Below are 20,250 nucleotides of genomic sequence, written 5' to 3' on the forward strand. Positions count from 1 at the left end.
GGGCTTTGAGAGGCGAACCATATCCATATCCCAAGCCATACTTAACATTTTCCATCTTTCTCGATATCCATCTCCGCACTCTTCGGCTAATTGTCATATGTCACGAAAAGGTTCATGTTTCATAATCTTATGAGAAAATCCCCACTCTAAGGAGCTACAACCTGAGGTAAAGAGAAAATTAAAAACCAAATAAATAAATAAAGAAGATAAGAAAAGTCAAAAGCCAAAAAAATTAAAGCATGAGCAATGCTCTCTTGCTATGAACCTATTTCCTTAAGTCATATGTAATAAAATGCATATATATGAAAAAAACACTAAACAAAATAAAATTGAAAAGCCAAAAAAGTGGTTTTTTTGGGTAGCATCAAATGTGCTCTAGCTTTGAAATTTTGCAGAGGGGCTAGAACACATGAGATCTCCAAGACCCAGAAATTGTTTGGAGAAATTCCACCTGGAGTGCATGTTTTTCAAATAATTAATAATTTTTAATGGTGCCTAAGTTAAAACATACGAAATTAAAATAATTAAAGTGAATTAATGTAAATATGGGTGAGAAGCTTCTAACTGACGAGAATCAAGTCTAATTTAATCTTAGTAGTTGATTAGAGAATAAATCACAGCCATTGGTTTCTCAACAAGAAAATTATAAAGGAAGGCTAGGGGTCAGTTGGAGAATACACACAGTGAGAGCAGCACTTGAGCTAGATCGAAATGTTGGGGCGTGGTTTGCTGAGAATTTCAGAGTAAGCTTCTAGTGCAGAGAGGGGCAATTCAACAAAGGGACTTCAGTCCAAGGCCGATAATACATAGCAGAGAGGCAACACAACACCAGGGAGAGACAACGTAGCTCCAGAAGGGTGACACAAAGGCTAGAGAAGCTGACGCAGTCACTTAGAGGTAGCACTAGGGTTTTTGTGAGGCAGATTGAGCAGCAGTTCAACAAATCGATTTCTGAGATGGGAAGGCTCACTGGGAGGGTGACACAGCTCCTAGAGGAGGAGACACAGTTCTAGCGCAGAGCTTGGAGGAGACATCGTTGCACAACACTAGGGACAATGCAATCACCTGTTGGGTTTGTTCATCCAGTCGCTGGATTCGCCAAAATATCTGTCTCCGGATAGAAGTACTTATGTCGGGTTTATTCTCTGTTGGGTGAGCCGAATTTGGCACCCTAGTTGTATTTAGAAATATGCTTAATAATAAAACCCTCATATTTGCTGCACCTATTTTCCCACACTGGGTTTTTCCGAGGATGTTTAGTCCAAAAATAAGTGTCCTTTATATGGTTGTCTCATTTATTTTTTAGTACTTGATCTGTATAGTGGTGTAGGCTGCAGTGTATTTGCATTAATATTTTATGAATATTTCTGAAAATAACTTGTTAAAATGAAGAACACATGTAGCTAATGCAAATTAGTTTATTGCGGTAGGATTTCTGATTTGTTAGATTCATAAATTTTCTCATGGTATTAGAGCGATTGTAGATCAAGCGGGACTAAAGGCATTAGCAAAAGGAAAGGGGAAAATCTGTGTGTGAAGACAGCGGTCCCAAGAGACAGCACAGTTTCAAGCCAAGAGAGCAGAGGAGGGGTGATGCAGTCACCAAGGGAGGCTCTCGCAGAGCCTGTGTTAGCCTGATTGGGTAACGTTGTTGTTGCAGAGGGCAGCACAGTAGTTACTGGGCTAGCTCAGAGACTGTTGAGTCTCGTTTTTCTAGTCGCCGTGGCCAGAGGTGCAGTGCAAATTTCATTTGGAGTTGTTGGTGGGGTGCTGATTTTGTTGGTGCAAAACAGTACCTAGTGGGGCAGAAGCAAAGTAGAGGGAATCAGTTCCTCAGAAGATTTCTTGCCAAGAAATCTAGATCCAGTGCTGAGCAACAACAAAGAGAGATCAGAGGGGTGGTTCGACAATAGTTGGCAAAAGGATTTTTGTAAAGGAAATCGAAATTCAGAGGGAGCTTGTTCCTTAGAGGATTTCTAGCGCCAAAGAAATCCAGATCCGAGTTTTGCTGGGGCAGCAGCAAAAGAGGGAGAAGAGAACCAATTCGACATTTATTTGAGCAGAGATGGTCATTAATGGACTGAGGGATCAGGACAGTTGGATGGAGCATCCAACTTCATCATCTGGAAGACCAAGATCCTTGCAGTTTTAAAAAAATCACATCAAGGATTATGCCTTGAGGACAGTCGCTGTTTCGGTTGATGCTGATCCTCTCAAGAAGTACGAGGAGGCTCAGGCAAAAGCAAAGTGCATGATCTTGGACGAGGTCAAGGATCATGTGATCCCACATATTGTTGAGAAAGACACAGCAAGGGAAATGTGGGAGGCCTTGACCACATTGTACGAGGGAACTTCCGTTCAGCAAAAGATGTTGCTTGAGAGTCAACTGAGACAGTTTCAGATGTAGAAGGGAGAAGAAATCGATCCCTTCCTTCTCAGGTTGCAAAGGATCCATGACCAGCTAACTTCCATAGGGGCTACACCAGATCCTGAATTTATGGTCAGGACTGCCCTGAATGCAGTCACTAAAGACTAGAAAACCTTTGTCCAAAGAATCTTGGCAGGGCTTCTCTTCCCAGTTGGGAGGAGATGTGGGCAGCTCTTCAACAGGAACAAATCAAACGATGGACAAAGGCGAGAAGCAACAACAAAGGGGTCAGAATCAAGGAGGAAGGAGGATGCGGCTCTCGCATCAGTGGGACAACAAGGGCAGCGGAAACGAAAGAAGCACATCCAAAGTCAGATGCTTCAGATGTGGAGAAATGGGTCATTTCGCCACGCAGAGCCCACAAAAGAAGAAGGGCAAAGAAGATAAGTCTGACTCAAAGGATACTATAGCACAAGCTGACAAAGAGGACGATGATGATTGTGCCATGAGTGCTCATGCACCTCCAGAGAAGAGGTGGGGCGATATTGAGCTGTAGTCGGGAGGACTACAGTAGGGTAGGATCCTTGAGGTGCCCAAACTCTTGGATCGCATATGACTACGGGAGCCCTTAATGGCAGTGGCAAAATGATAGGAGTCAGTTGGTGTGAGGGACGATGGAGCAATAGTGGCATAGCTAGAGTGCCAATGTCTAAAGTAGCACATTGGAGTGTCGAAAGGCACAGAGCAGATACAACAACAACACAACAGCATCAAAGAGTCAACACAGATTAGCAGGAGAGGTAGCTTCAGCCTCAAAGGGCAACCAGGCTCACCAACATGTTAGCTTTTGGGTGGCTTTCCAATTGCTTACTTCTCAGCAACTAAGTTGCAGAGAAGCACTTAGCAGTGACAGTGCTATGGGCAACATGATGTAGGATATTGAGAGGGAGTTGTAGTAGAGATGCAGCAGTGACAGTGGCAGTGTCATGGGCAGCAGTACAGATTGCAGCAACGCAATGGATGAGGGACAACAGGCCGAGCATCAACAGCTTAGAGGACCGATGTCGTGGATTAGTGTGATACTTCTGTTGGGAAGTATGGCTAGAGAACATTCCTCACTAAGAGGGAGTGTTGATTTTTGGGTAGCATCAAATGTGCTCTAGGTCCAAAATTTTGTGGAGGGGCTAGAACACATGAGATCTCTAAGGCCCATAAGTCGTTTGGAGAAATTCTACCCGAAGTGCATGTTATTCAAATAATTAATTATTTTTAATGGTGCTTAAGTTAAAACTTAGGAAATTAAAATAATTAAAATGAATTAATGTAAATATGGGTGAGAAGCTTCTAAGTGACGAGGATCAAGTCTAATTTAATCTTAGTCGTTGATTAGAGATTAGATCACGGCCGTTGATTTCTCAACAAGAAAAGTATAAAGAAAGGTTCAGGGTCAGTTGGAGAATACACACAGTGAGAACGACACTTGAGCTAGATCGAAATTATGGGGCGTGGTTTGCTGAGAATTCCAGAGTAAGCTTCTAGTGCAGAGAGGGGCAGTTCGACAGAGGGACTTCAGTCCAAGGCTGAGAATACATAACAGAGAGGCAGCACAGCACTAGGGAGAGACAATGCAACTCCAGAAGGGTGACGCAGAGGCTAGAGAAGTTGATGCAGTCACTTAGAGGCAGTGTTGGGGTTTTTGTGAGACAAATCAAGGAGCAGTTCAGCGGATCGATTTCTGAGCTGGGAAGGCTCACTGGGAGGGTGATGCAACTCCTAGAGGAGGTAACAAAGTTCCAGCACAGAGCTTGGAGCAACCATCGTTGCATAGCACTGGGGACAACGTAGTCACTTGTGGGTTTGTTCATCCAGTTGTTGAATTCGCCAAAATATCTGTCTCCGGATAGAGGTACTTCTGTCAGGTTTATTCTCTGTTGGGTGAGCCAGATTTGGTACCCTAGTTGTATTAAAAAATCTGCTTAATAATAAAACCCTCATATCTGCTGCACCAGTTTTCCCACACTGGGTTTTTCCAGGGACGTTTAGTCCAAAAATAAGTGTCCTTTGTATGGAAGTCTCATTTATTTTTCAGTGCTTGATCTGTATCATGGTGTAGGCTGCAGTGTATTTGCATTAATATTTCTGAAAATAACTTGTTAAAATGAAGAACAAAAGTAGGTAATGCAAATCAGTTTACTGCAATAGGATTTCTGATTTGTCAGATTCAGAAATTTTCACAAAAAGGTGAAGCCATAAAAGAGGTAAATAAGGGTAGTAAGATACAATGTTGAGAAAAGGGTAACTAAATGCATAAGTGCTCCCTCATACTTCAAAAGAACTCATGTGGATGAATATCTTAAATGACCTCACATGACTATGCAATTGAACGCATGAAGTCACCCGCCAAACCATACAATCTATCACTACACATGGTCCTTGATGAGTGCCTTGGAAACTACTCTTTTTAGGTGTTCACACATGTAACAGGGGGCTAATGATGCCCCCATCATACCTAAACTTGACAAATTGTATGAGTTACTATGAAGTTAGAAGATAATACTTAGTTTTCTCTACCTAATGGCATTTATGTATAACATGACTCACTTTTTGTGTTGCATTAGGATTTTTGCACATTTGTTAAGGGAGATCATCCTTAGAAGCAATTATCTTTTGATAGAATACCTAAAATTCTATTAAATCAATGCCATTATTTGCAAAATCACCACAGAATTTCCTAAATGCTGTCATAGTAGAAATGCGAGGAAAAATTGAAACAATTATGGTGCTTTTATAATTTGCCCTGAGAATATTATTGCCAATTTTTTTATAACCCAAGGGACAAATTTTGAGGAGGTTGTTCCCCATGTTGAGGAGGATGAATTGGCACTTGAAGAGAGTTCATTTGATTTGCAGAGCATATTTTGGGTCTTTTGACTCATTCACCCATGTATCATAAACATTATTGTATAGGTGACGTAACCACCTCATCCTTTATGTATTTTTGACCATATCTCTAGGATTTGTTAAGAGATAATGATAATATCTATTTTATTAAGCTAAAACTAGGAGAATATTATTTTTATATTGAGAGGGTTACCAAATCTCTTGAGAAGCGCCTCTCATTTGTAACTCAAACTGGTAGAATTTGTGGAGACTACCTGTCTACTTCTACTTCTATATTTTGCCATGGATGGATAACTAGAGTGACTTCTTGAGGATTATGTCTTGTGGGTGCTTACAAATTCATAGATGTTCTTGACTAGGGTTTTGTGGATGAATTGATCTCTCGAGTAAGTGGTCTCCCTTAATATCTATGGATTTTGTCTCCATTTATCCATCTAAAATGCTACAAGCTTCAGACTAACTAGTAAGTGTAAACCACTATGAAATATCCAATACCCAAACTTGATAACTATTAACCAACTAACATGAGGGGAAGGACAAGGACCTTCAGCAGAATAACTTAAAATTTACCAAATGCATCTTCAATACATGATTTACAGGAAAGGAAGTGTGTTGTGGGGGCATTACTACCTAGCATTATTACAATTATTTATCCTATTGTGAATGCTTCCACTCTCTTATTTCGCAAACTGTAAATTTGTGATCCAAATGAGACTAATATATTTAAAAATGGTAGTAACAAACCTCAACAGAATAAAACACAAATTTCCATTAAAATTTGAAACATTAAAGCCTAAGTACCTGATTGGGGACATGAGACTTGAGTATTTTCCTCCTATATCTAACATATTTTCAACAGCGCACATACACAAATTGAGCCCAAGCTTCAATAGACATTGACAATACAACCTTGCAAACACTAACATCTGAAAATGTGATCAACTACACGATTTGTCACAAATACATTTAATTATTTAGGCAAATGTACCTTGGTTTTCCTGTCGATGTCCCTTGGAACAGAGAGATGTATTTGCATCTGTAGACACAAGCGAGCCTGCAGTCCTTTCTGACAAGTGCTTTTCACCTTGAGATGAGGAGGCATTGGATCTTTGTTTCAATACACCATGAGCATTGGAATTCACATTTTGCAGTCCCGTTTTGCTTCTGGTTTTATATAATGAAGTCTCACTGCATAACCAGCAGCAAATCATAAAATGAGAGGTGGAAATAACTGATAAGAGTAGAATATGAAATAAATGCTCCACAACTTATTGGTTACACTCTATGCAAAGATGATGCCTCCTGTTGTGTAATGAACTTTACATGCACTAATACATAAGGCTAAATTAATAATAAATATTGAATTATAACTGTAGGGATGTCCCATATATAGGCCAATTGTTAAGCACCACATGACATGCATAAATACCACATAGAGATTGTACACTTGTATATTTATTCATCCATCATTTATCTTAGGTATTTATTGTTTCACTTCTGAAATATCTGTTTACTTATATGTACTCAGTTTATTCCTTTGTTCTGCCTATACACTCAATCTGCTAATCAAGCTTTAATTTTTGAATCTCAATTTTGTACACTTAATAGGACTATTTGTAGGATAGATTAATAATTACTAATTGTTGTGGCACTAGCCCATATGCAGGCCAAATTGCACTGTGGCCCGTGACATCTATTAATCAGCTCATATTGTAAAGTGCCCCATGAATGTAGACTTCTTATCTATCACTTCATTCATCTAATATCCTTTATTTGATTAATTCATTATAAGTTATCTTTTATATATGTTGTTTATGTGTTCTTGAAAATAAGATCTAGGTTTTTTCGCTCTATTACCTCCCAACTTGTATTTGATGATAAAAAGCCCAAATCCACAAGGTACAACCCAAGAGGGAACTACTATAACAGTCACCACCATCACATAAGTAATCTATCCTCTTCACTTTAGGCCAACTCTCTTTTGGCTCAAGGAGCGTATCCCTATTAATTTCTTAATTCCAGATTTGGTTTTAATTTCCTAGCAATTTTTATACCCAGAAAAATATTTCTACAATCACTGAATGTAAAACATACTGGAATTTTTAATAAAAAATTAAATAGCGGAAGCACACGTACAAGAAATCTTTAACACAACAAATAACCCTCCAACTACTTTTTTCTTTTATTATCTAAATAATGAGGGCTCTCTTACTGAGAAAATGGACCACAAAGAAAATACAAAACTTTTATAGCAATGGAACCTGGACAAATCAGTTCCCTAAAACCCCTGGATCTACATCAGCCGAATTTCTCCCATTTGTGAGGCCTTTGGATCACCTGAAACAAATGTTGCAAACATCGCCATTGGGATAAAATCGGCACAGGTCTAGAAAACCAAAAAATCATAAAAATTGAGAAAACATTGGTAAAAAGTGGCAAACATCAACAAAATTAAGATACCACCAAAAATATCGCTAAAAATTGTCAAACATCGGCTAGGCCAAAAAATCATGACTTCATGATCAAATAGGGATGTTTGAACTTTGAAACACTATTGGAGACCTTCACACATACAGCTTGTAGTAGGTCCCACGCACTCATGTGCAACCCGCATGCAATGTACCTTACACATGTGGCCCGAGTTGTCTCTCCTGCACACGTGCGTTTTTCTGTAAACCTACGATGAGAACTAGTACAATTTCAACCTCCACTTCATCTTCTTCTCTATAATTTACTGTTGATACCAAATTGAAGCAACACCTTGAGGTGCTCTATTTGTCCACTGCACTCCCAACCCTCTCTGAGTCTGTATACCCTTGTAGCTTCACTCCATCACCCTTGGCATATCTCATTCCATACTCCACTACACCACAAAAGTACCTGAGCACACGCTTCACTGCAATCCAATACACACAACTCAATTCCACCATGAGCTAGCATAGGGGATTCACAACAAAGCATATATTCAGCCTAGTGTTGAAAAAATCCATCAAAGAACCAAATAACTGCCTATACAAAATGGGATCCACCAACTATGAATCAGAAGCAATCAAATTCTTCAGATTGGTGATCATAGGTGTAGTCATAGGCCTACAATCCACCATCTTGAACCTCCTCAAAATATCAATTGCATATTTCTCTTGCCCAAGGAAAATATCGCCTAACTACTGCCACACCTCCAACCCAAAGAAGTAATGCATCATGCCAATGTCCATCTCAAACTCCAAAGCCAACACCTGTTTACACATCTCAATGAGCTTCTCTAACACAATGAGAAATAGGCCATCAACATAAAGTACCAAGATGAGTGTATCAACACCAATAAGTATGTAGTATAGGTTAGGATATGCCTCACTCTTGGTGAAGCCCATGATCAACATGTAATAATCTATCCTTGAGTACCATGCTCTAGGTGCTTGTTCGAGTCCATATAAAGACCAATGTTTTAAGACTCCGACTCCGACTCCGACTCGGCCGAGGATCGACTCCGACTCCGACTCCGAAACGGTAATGACTCGGCCGGCTCGATTTCAATGACTCGGTCGTTGTAAAAAATACATTAAATATTTATTTTTTTATTAAAAAACATAATTTTAAATATTTTAAACATAATTTTAAAGATTTTCATTCATGTTTCCAAACACACAGCATTATAATATAGATGGAAGACAACATATGATCAAAGTAGGCTCATGAACCAATCCACTATATCAAAATGGTACCCAATGGCAATACATAGTCAACTGTAGTCTGTCATACATGATCAATTCTAACCATGTATAGTGTCCTATTTGTTTGGACAGCCCTCCATTGTGTCCTCAAATAACAACCTGTGGTCACATCTTTTGTTTTCCTTGTATTCTACGGTATTTGATGATGGGAGAGGGGATCACAAAGGTGACAATTGGGAGAAGTGCCCCCTCTGCTCTGTTATGATTTCATGTAAGGATCTTCATACCGTTTGCATTGGTAATGTAAAACACTATGATGTTGGGAAACATATTGATTTCACACTTTTAACAAGGGCAAAAAATTATGTCATTCCTTTTGAAAAGAATCAGTATTCTCTGGGTGCTTTGCCTCACAGTATAGATGGTCAATGTAATGCCTTTTCAAGGTTTACTCTAACATATGATCCAGAGTTTTCTGCAAGCAAGGCAGCACTCGAGCTTACTAGATGGATTGAGAAAGTACAGTCTGAAGGGGGTGAAGATCTGGAGTCACTCCCTTATGTGTATGCAGCAAGAGATCAATTAGAAGAAAGGAAAAAGGCATGGACTGAACGTCGTGCCTCAGAATATCTCAGTGGTAGTCCCCCACTGAAACAACAGCTTATGGCTGATGCTAAATCAGGGTCTGGTAAACTTAAGATTGACAGTTTTGATTCAGTAAAGGAGGATGATTCGTCAGAACCACAAGGTGTTCAGGGACACCTTTCTAAGTGTGACGATAAAAGGGAATTGGATAAAGCATCAGGTAAGCTTAAAGAAATTAAAAATTTGGAAGATATGGAGTTCAAACATCAAAATGAAAACACAGAGCCTGTATTAATCCATAAACTGCATTAACCTTTTGAAAAAACACCAAAAAATGAATTTTTTTTATGTGTTTTACGCTGCCCAGCCGTCCCCTTGTGACTCGGCCGAGTCATATCAGACCCGGCCGGGTTGACCGAGTCACACATGACTCGGCCGAGTCATTGGACCGAGTCATGTGTGACTCGGTCAACCGGACCGGTTACTTGGCCGAGTCACTCCTCCAGCTAATGAAACGGTTCGACTCGGCCGAGTCGGTTTCGAAACGGCCGGCTTGTAAAACACTGATAAAGACTTCTTCACCCAACACACATGAGAATCCCTCCCATGTATCTCAAAGCCTTCAGGCTACTCAATGTACAACTCCTCAATAACTCCATTGAAGAAGGTTTTCTTCACATCCATGTATCCTCCACCCCATCTCCGAAGAAACATATATAATAGCCTAGTTAGAAGTATACTTGGTGACTGGAGCATATCACTTATAGTAATCCACTCCCTCTTTCTTTGAGAACCCTTTTACCACAAACCTTGCCCTATAATTCTCGATGATGCCATCCGCAACACACTTGATCCTATAAATTCATTTGGATCTCACAATTGATTTCCCCTTGGGTCTCGACACAATGTCACACACATCATTGTTCATGATGGAGGCATACTCCATCATGCCATCCCTCAGACCTCCAAACTTGTTGTTCTGCCACCTACTCAAAACTGGTAGGCTCAAAATCTATGATGCTACTCATGAGAGCCATGTAGCAGGGAATCTTCTGTTGAAATTTCTAAGTATTACCTGTTAGAAATTTTATCTGTATTCTCGGGTTGATTTCACCTACTTGTTTAATTACTAACAAGTTATTTAACCATATAAACACTGAATAAACACAATACAGTCTCAACCATGTACAGATCAACAACTGAAAGAAATAGACAAACACACAAGGGACACCGTTATTTTTGGACAACCGTCCCCGGAAAAACCCAACTTGGGAAAACTGGTGCAGCAGTTCTGAGGGTTTTATTATTATGCAGCTTTTCTAAGTACAACTGGGTGCCAAACTGGCTCACCCGACAAAGATAAAGAATTTGGCAGTAATACCTCTCTTCGGATGCAGATATTCTGAAAGTCTACCCCACAAAACCCTCTCAGCATAATCTAAAGCACTGCGTCAGCCCTCTTAGGCTCTGCATAGCCTCTCTGGCCCTTTGCATCACTTCTGCAGCCTCTACGTGGCTCCCTCTGGCTCTGCGTTTGCCTCTCTTCCTTTGCGTTGGTCTTCCGGTACTATCTCTGCCTCTTTGCCTCATACTCACTACCCCTCGCTGCAACTCTAATCACTGGTTCGATTTCTCTTAGTAAACCCTGCTCTAGAAAATCGAACTAACTAATCACTCTGATGTATCTCCAACTGACCCTCAAGCCTCCTCTTATACCTTTTTTGTTGAGTCTTATACAGACGAGATTACATCTCTAATCAACAGCTAAGATTAGATTTGGCTTGATCCATGTCATTTAGAACCTTCAAACCCAGTTTTATATTAATACCTATTTATATTTTTTTTCCTAAGTTCAGACTTAGGAACCCATTATTAATTATTTTAATATCTCTCTAACCAGGTGGAATTCCCCAAACCATTTCTGGGTCTTGGAGATCTCATGTGCTTTATCCTCTCCACCAATTTTCATAGCTAAAGCACATCCGATGCTACCCCAAATCAATATCTTCCTTGGAGGCCTGTTGTTATGAAACCAGCTCAAGAAAAGATAGAAAAGAGAGATCAACGCCTTAGAATTCAGCCTCTTCGAGGGGGCAACCTCCTTTACATTACATAAATGAACAATTCTTGGATGATACAAATGACAAAACCTCCTTTCTATATATAGGAGTCTAAGGAGTCACAATATAATCCAGCCGACCTAACAATAATAATATAAAGCCACAAAAATAACAATAGAGGGATTCTATGGGGCACAGAAATAACAATATGGGGGTAATAGGGGCACAACAATATAAATAAGGGGTATAACTACAATAGTAATGGGGTAATCACTAGTATTATAGGGACCCAACATGCCCCTCTCCTTCAAAAAAGTGTTGTCCTCAACGCTTGAGTAGTTTTGGATACTTCTGCATAAAATTCTCATCCTCCCATGTGGAATCTTCAGCGGATAAGTTCTTCCACTTGATAAGATACTCTGAAATTGATCGATTTCGTAGCTGTCGAGTTCTTGTTTCTGTGACTGCTTCCGGTTCCAATATAATTTTTCCTTCCTCGTCAAGTTCTGGCAATATTGTTTGAACTGGGAGCTTGTCGCCTATAACCTTCTTTAAACATGAAACATGGAAAACTGGGTGCAATCGAGAAGCTGCAGGAAGCTCCAATTTGTATGCCATAGTACCAATCTTTTCCAACACCTTGTACGGACCATAATACTTTGGTGATAATTTATTATCCTTCTTAGCTTGCTTTAGGGACATTTGCTTATATGGTTGTAGCCGTAGGAATACCCAATCACCTACATCAAAACTTCTTTCACTGCGATGTTGATCTGCCTGTTGTTTCATTCTATTTTGTGCCAACACGAGGTTATCCTTTAAGAGTTGGAGGACTTGTTGTTGATGTTCGATGTGATGTTCCACTGCCTGAACCTTAGAATTTTCTCTTAAATATGATGTGATGGATGGTGGTTGATACCCATAAAGTGCCATAAATGGGGTCATTTTTGTTGCTGTATGGAAGGAAGTGTTATACCACCATTCAGCCAGAGGCAACCATTTGACCCATTGTGTCTGTTTATCAGATACAAAGCAACGAAGATATCCTTCCAAACATTTGTTTACTATCTCAGTTTGCCCATCAGATTGAGGATGATAAGATGAGCTATGAGCTAACTGAGTACCAAGACAAGAAAATAATTTTGTCCAAAAATTTCCAGTGAAAATGGGATCTCTGTCACTTACAATAATCTTTGGGTTTCCATGTAGCTTTTGAACTGTTTCCATAAATGCAGTAGAAACTGTACTGGCTTTAAATGGATGTGATAATGCACAAAAGTGTGCATACTTGGTAAGTCTGTCAACTACCACCATGATGACACTCTTTCCCTCAGACTTGGGTAAACCTGTGATAAAATCCATTGAAACCTCCTCCCAACGTTGGCTTGGAATGGATAAAGGTTGTAATAGACCCGGTGTCTTAATTGTTTCAACTTTATTTTGTTGGCAAACCAAACATTCCGCCACAAACTTTTGAATATCTGATTTAAGGCCATCCCAAAAAAATTCCTTCTTAACCCTGTGGTAAGTTTTTAAAAATCCTGAGTGCCCTCCTAAGGGAGAAGTGTGCAATTCCATAAGAATCTTTTGTTTTAGCTGGGAATTCTTACAGAGGTATAAGCGATCTTTGTACCATAACGAATCATTTTTCCAGCTAAATGTATCAGAAGTACTGGAATCTTGTTGTAGCTTTCGAATAAGTGCCCACACTTCTTCGTCATTCTTCCATTCCTCCTTTGCTTCGTTTATCCAATCTGGTTGGATAATAGAAATGGCACACAACAATGCTTCCACATCCTCATCCTTTCTTGAGAGTGCATCTGCCACCACATTTTGCTTCCCTTTTTTGTAGATGATTTCAAAGTCATAACCCAACATCTTTGTGACCCACTTTTGTTGCTCTTCAGAGGATAATCTTTGTTCTAAAAAGTATTTAAGGCTATCATGATCCGTTTTTACCTTGAAGTGTCTTCCCATTAGGTAGGGTCGCCATTTCTTAAGTGCATGGAGTATTGCCAACATTTCCTTCTCATAAATAGCTTTGCTTAAAAACTTTCCCTTGATTGGACGACTTTCAAAAGCAATGGGTCTTTCATCTTGCATTAGAACAGCACCAATTCCATTTCCTGAAGCATCACATTCCACAATAAAGGTTTTTGTGAAGTCCGGTGTAGCTAAGACCGGTGCTTGGCACATTGCCTCTTTAAGATGTTTAAAGGCCTTTGTTGCTTCCGGAGTCCATGAAAATGAATCTTTCTTCAATAATGTTGTTAGAGGTGCTGCTATTCTCCCATAATTCTTAACAAACTTGCGATAATACCCTGTCAACCCAAGAAATCCTCGCAGATGCTTTATGGATGTGGGGATTTTCCATTCCTTAATGGCTTTAATTTTGCTAGGGTCTACCTTAACTCCTTCATGAGATACAATATGACCCAAATATTCCACCTCCTGGACTCCAAAGAAACATTTGGATCTTTTTGCATATAATTGTTTCTCCTCCAATAGTTGTAGCACCTTGTCAACATGTTCAACATGATCCTTCCAAGACTTGTTGTAGATTAGTATATCATCAAAAAATACTAACACAAATTTTCTAAGGAATGGTTTGAAAATTGAATTCATCAAACCTTGAAATGTTGAAGGTGCATTGGTAAGGCCAAAAGGCATGACCAAAAATTCATAATGACCCTCATGAGTTCTAAATGCCGTTTTCGGAATGTCTTCAATCTTCATTCTGATTTGATGATATCCCGAACGAAGATCCAACTTGGTGAAGTAAATTGATCCATGCAATTCATCCAGTAATTCATCAATGACAGGAATGGGGAACTTATCTTTAATAGTGAGCTTGTTGAGCTCCCTATAATCTGGACACATGCGCCATGATCCATCCTTCTTGTGCACCAATACTACTGGAGCTGAGAAAGAACTTTGACTCGGTTGAATTATACCAGCCTCTAGCATTTCTGCAACCATACGTTCAATTTCACCTTTTTGGACATATGGATATCTGTACGGCCTGATGTTTGGAGGAACACTTCCTGGAATCAGATGAATAGCATGATCATGATCACGCATAGGTGGGAGACCTTTGGGAGTCTCAAATACCTTGGAATGATTGTCCAGGACTTTTTGGAGATCTGGAGAAATAGATGATTCCAATGTGGAAACATCTAGCGAACATAATTGTGCAATTACACCTCTTTGCTCCTTTTTTAGAAGCTTTGTCATGCCATTAGAGCTGATTATCTTTCCTGGTTTCCCTGCAATACCCCTTAATTCAACTTCCTTTCCTTCCACAGAAAATTTCATGAAAAGTTCTTGAAAATTAAAAGCTATTGTACCCAAGGATTGTAGCCATTGGACTCCTAGTACAACATCAGCACCTCCCATTGGAATGGAAAGCATTGGGCTAGTCAATACATATTCTCCCATGGATAGCTTGATATTATGGCACTTTCCAGAACAATTTATTGTTCCTCCATTTGCAATCATCACTTGACACTCTGGTGCTGGATATAGGAAGCAATTCAATTCTTTTGCTACCCTACAATGAATAAAATTGTGGGTGCTTCCTGAATCAATCAACACTATTACCTTTTTCTTCTTGATTTGTCCTTCTATCTTGATGGTTTGAGGAGTGGTAATTCCCGCCAATGCATTACAAGATATGGTCGGATTTATTTGTTCTTCATCTAGGCTTTGTTCCTGGAATATATCCTCTTCTTTTGACCTTTCTTGCTCCTTTTCTTCTTCCTCTTCACAATCTATGTAGAATAATTTCTTCTCAGCACACTTATGACCCTTTGTGTATTTGCTATCACAATTGTAACAAAGCCCTTTTGCTCTTTTTTCTTCCAATTGTTGTGGTGTCAACCTTGTAGGTTGTGGAAGACTATGGGCAACAACACTTCCGTCTTTATAGTTGTGAATGGTATGCTTCCTAGTTGCCATAATTTTGCTTTCCATTTTTCTTGCTAACCTGAATGCCTTCTCTAATGAATCAGGTTCCCAAAGGCGCACATCATGTTGGATATTATCCTTTAAAGACCCTATGAACACATCAATCCTATGCTCCTCTGGAATATCTTTTACCCTTATGTTCAATTTTTGGAACTCCTCAATGTGCTCCATTATTGAACCCTTTTGTTTGAGACTTATCAATTGGCTAAAAAAAGTGTTGCTTTTTGTATCCTCATAATGTGCTATCAATTCTTCCGTAAAAATTGCCCAAGTGATAAATTGTTTACGAGAACAAAGCCATTGATACCATACAAACTGATTTGGTTCCAAATATAAAGTTGCCATACGTACCTTTTGTGTGTTTTGCACATTATTGAGATCGAAGAATTGCTCCATCTGTAATATCCATGTGGCGGGATCCTTGCCATCAAACTTCCTCATATCGATTTTTGGAACATGGTGAGTCTTCGATCCAACATTAGAGTCTATGGAATCATGATTAACATTTCTTTTGTTCTCATCATGAGTTTCCTTTAGTACTCTTTCACCCTTAGTGACCATTTCTTGTAGCAACTTACTCCTATTTATCTTCAATTCTTCCATCTTATCATCCATGCCATCAATTTTAGCGTCCATGCCATTCACCTTAGCTTCCATGCCCTTTATCTTAGATTCCACGCCATTTATCTTAGCATCTGTTAGCTTTTGTGAGCGTGACATTTGTTGCACTTGTTCTTGTAATTTTGATATATCATGTAGCATTTCTTCCTCTTCTTCATGAGTCATGCTAGAGCTTTCAGGTTCCTTACTAGGTGTTTGCATTTTCTTTCCTCGGGGCATCAATTACCGATAATAATGCTTTACTATGCCCTTTGAATTCCTTCAAACCAAGCTTATGCAAAAATTTAAAAAAAAAACTACACACCTTTTTTTACTTTGTAGAAGCCTGATATTGAATCTGATGTATCTCTGTAATTTCGAATCATCCAGTTCTAAAATTGTGACCTGTAGTAGCCTTCTATGTCATCTTTCCAATGCCACTAGTCTGATCCAAATTGGATTCTCCAAGAAAGAGTTATGCACAATCTCCCGCAGTGACCTGATTATAGACTAGTTCAGTAGAGCGAACTTGTATGAAGTGCCACGTGTCACTGTTTCAACCTTTGACTCTGAAAAATATATAAACGAAAACTACAGTCCGTCCTCTTTCTGTACCTTCTTACGAAATTTCAATCCGATGCTCAGAAAGAAAGTTATGACGATTTTCCCCAGGTCACCTGTTTTGAGTGTAATTCAGGAGTCTGCAAAAAGACCAACTTCCTCAGATCATATCTCCGAAAATATCGCGCGAAAAGCTCTGAAATTCGGACCCAAGGTTTAGCGCGATTTCTTCTCAAATGGGTTTTTTTTGCGACTTCTGAAACGTCACAGAAAAAAAGTTATAGCGAAAATGCCACGATGACCTGTTTGGAGCAACAAAACCCTAGAATCCAAAGCTCCGATACCAAATGTTATGAAACCAGCTCAAGAAAAGATAGAAAAGAGAGATCAACGCCTTAGAATTCAGCCTCTTCGAGGGGGCAACCTCCTTTACATTACATAAATGAACAATTCTTGGATGATACAAATGACAAAACCTCCTTTCTATATATAGGAGTCTAAGGAGTCACAATATAATCCAGCCGACCTAACAATAATAATATAAAGCCACAAAAATAACAATAGAGGGATTTTATGGGGCACAGAAATAACAATATGGGGGTAATAGGGGCACAACAATATAAATAAGGGGTATAACTACAATAGTAATGGGGTAATTACTAGTATTATAGGGACCCAACACCTGTGCTCCTTGAAAGTACTCCTAGGAGCCTTCACATTCTCCTTAGCATCTCATAATGTTTTCTCTAGCCACCTCAACCTCCTCCGAATAGAACTGGAAGGAGCCTCCAACTCCTCCTCCTGACCAGAAGACGAAGTCCTTGTTGTAGGTGCTGATAGTCTCTCCTCAATATTTGGAGCCTGTTGCTCCCTCTCCTTTGTCACTTTTGGAAGTGGCTCATGCGACTTCCTAAATGCCCGACCCTCCTCAAACCTAACATCCTAGCTTGCCATATTCTTCCTCTGTGCTAAAATATACACCCTATATACCTTTGCAGTCTCTCTATACCCCATAAAGATGACCTTCTTTGTTGAAAGTACTAGCTTTGACCTCTTCTTTGAAGACACATGGACATATCCTGGACAACTAAAAATGCTCAATCTCTAGTTTCTCTGATGTGAACAACTCCTTAGCAATCTTGTCCCCCATGACCTTATGAGGACTCCTGTTATGCACATACACTATTGTATTGCATGCCTCTGCCCAAAGGAACATGAGAAGATCCTGGTCATGAATCATCTCCTTGGAAACTCCAATGATGGCCCTGTTCTTCCTCTCAACAACCCCATTCTATTGTGGGTTGTAAGTTATTTTCATCCCTCTCTTAATTCTTGCCTCCTTGTATAAATTCTTGAAGCCATTGGAGGTATAATCACCCCCATTATTCGACCTCAGAACTCTGACCTTACTCCCTCTCTGATTCTCCATGGGAGCCTTAAACTCTTGGAACCGACTGAAGACCTCATACCTGGTCCTCATGAAGTAGATCCACATCCTCTTAAAGAAATCATCGATGAAAGTCACATAGTAACTATAACCAGTCAAGGATGCCATTGACATAGGACCACACACATCTGCATGTATTAGATCCAAGGTTCTCTTGTCCCTACCCTTGCTACTTGGAAAAGCACCCTTGGCATACTTGCCAAGTGCACATCCCTTGTAAACCTCCTGTTTCTCTACATTAAATTCTGGAAGACTGGTGACAATCTCCCTCAGTACCAGTAAAGCTTTGTGATGCAAGTGACCCATCCTCCTATGCCACAACTCGCACAAGCTGTTGTTGTAATGAACTAGGGCTTACACAAGTTGAGCCTTTAGCATGTACAAGTTACCCTCTCTACCTCCAATCACTCATCCTAAGTCAAGGATAGATTCTTCTGGCCTAACAAGTACCTATCCATCTCGGAAATAGACCATATACCGCTTGTCTTCCATAACTGAGATAGAGAGTAAATTCTTGGTTAGCTCTAGAACATACAATACATCTGTCACCTCTAGAGGACACCCTGGCTCCAACTAAGACTAAATGGTCCCGACTCCCTCTACACTATGCTTGGCATTCTTGCAATGCTCCACATGTAGATCTAAGTCATCCTTCAACAAACTTGTGAAAAGCTCTCATGCTCCCATCATGCATCTAGAAGCACCACTGTCCATGAACAAGGAACCCTTGGTTATAGTGCCAAAAAGGAAAGACACCAATGAGAACGCCTTCTTGAATCTCATAGTAAACTCATTGACTTGAGTATCCATAGAAGTTGCAACCTTCTGTGACTTTCCTTTACCCTTCTTGTTCGGACATTGAGAGCCATAACAGACACTCTTGTGGCACACAAAGCATTTCACTTTGCTCATATTTGTCTTCCTTCTAGTCTATGAGTAGTCTCTCCACTTGTATCCTTCTTGAACTTCCTCTTGCCTTTCCTTGCCTAACTAGCAAGAGCAAGATTCTCATCATCACTCTTGTGTTGGCCTCATAACAAACATTCCTCCCAAATCTCTTCTAGGATCAAATCATCCTACAATCTATTCCAATAAGGAAATCTCTCATGACATAATGACCTTGATGAAAGAAGCCCATGGCTTAGTGAAACCACTCAGGGTCATCCTTACCATCTCTCCATCTATCACGGTCTCCCCAACTACAACTAACTCATCATGAACCTATGTGATCTTGGTGAGATAAGAGGTCATGGAATCTGATCTCATCATCTTGGTGCCCCTGAGTTTTTCTCTCAACACCATCTTCCTATTGGTGTTATTGCTCTGATATAGCTTTGTTAAAGCCTCCCACATCTCCCTTGCTATATCCTTTTCGAATCGGTGAGGAATCACATGATTGTTCACCGTATCCAAGATAATGCTTCTAGATTTCACATCTTTCTAATTGTGATGACTAGTTCTATATCATTTGTAGGTAGGGTGCATTTGGCTTGGAAAACTCCCATATGCCATTCTACATGAAAATCAATGAAACCCTCGTGTTCCAAGGAATGAAGTTGGATGCCCCCTCCAACCTGTCTTCAAACCTTAAATCCATTGCTGCCATCTCCCAAATCAGAAATCCAATGGAAAATTTGTTACTGGAAAAAAAATCTTTTGTAACATGTATGAAATATGATCTACTCCCTTTAGAGTTGCTGCTCTGATACCAAGTTAATTTCTTAATTACCAATCTGCTTTTAATTTCCTATCAATTTTTATACCTAGAAATATAAAATTTGCAATCACTGAATGTAAAACACACAAGAATTTTTAACAGCAAATTAAATAGCGGAAGCACACACATAGGAATTTTTTCACTGTAAATAACCCTCCAATTACTCTTCAATAGTGTTCTTTGATTAATGAGGGCTCCCTTACTGGAAAAATGGCCCACAGAAAAAATACAGAAATTTTATAGCAATAGAACCTCACAAATTGGTTCCCTAAAATCCCCAGATTTGCACTTGCTGAATTTCTCCCGCTAGTGCGTCCTTTGGATCACCTAAAACCATTGCACATGAAACCTATAGCATCTCCTGTGCACTCACA

At 39.7% G+C, this 20,250-nt stretch overlaps 1 protein-coding gene across 1 annotated transcript in view; it reads right to left on the reverse strand.

Annotated features, from left to right (window-relative positions):
• Nucleotides 1–6,243: 6,243 nt before the first annotated feature.
• Nucleotides 6,244–20,250, reverse strand: part of LOC149223750 (sister chromatid cohesion protein PDS5 homolog A-like) — a 328,487-nt gene continuing 314,480 nt past the window's right edge. Inside the window, exon 32 of the mRNA XM_089387987.1 lies at nt 6,244–6,457. Within this exon, the coding sequence (XP_089244113.1) occupies nt 6,244–6,457 (214 nt within the window). The remainder of the gene's footprint in view (nt 6,458–20,250) is intronic.

This window comes from Pinus tabuliformis, chromosome Q, assembly GCF_031772625.1.
Source record: "Pinus tabuliformis cultivar Carrire ecotype Pingquan chromosome Q, CPIR1, whole genome shotgun sequence".
Classification (NCBI taxonomy): Eukaryota; Viridiplantae; Streptophyta; class Pinopsida; order Pinales; family Pinaceae; genus Pinus; species Pinus tabuliformis.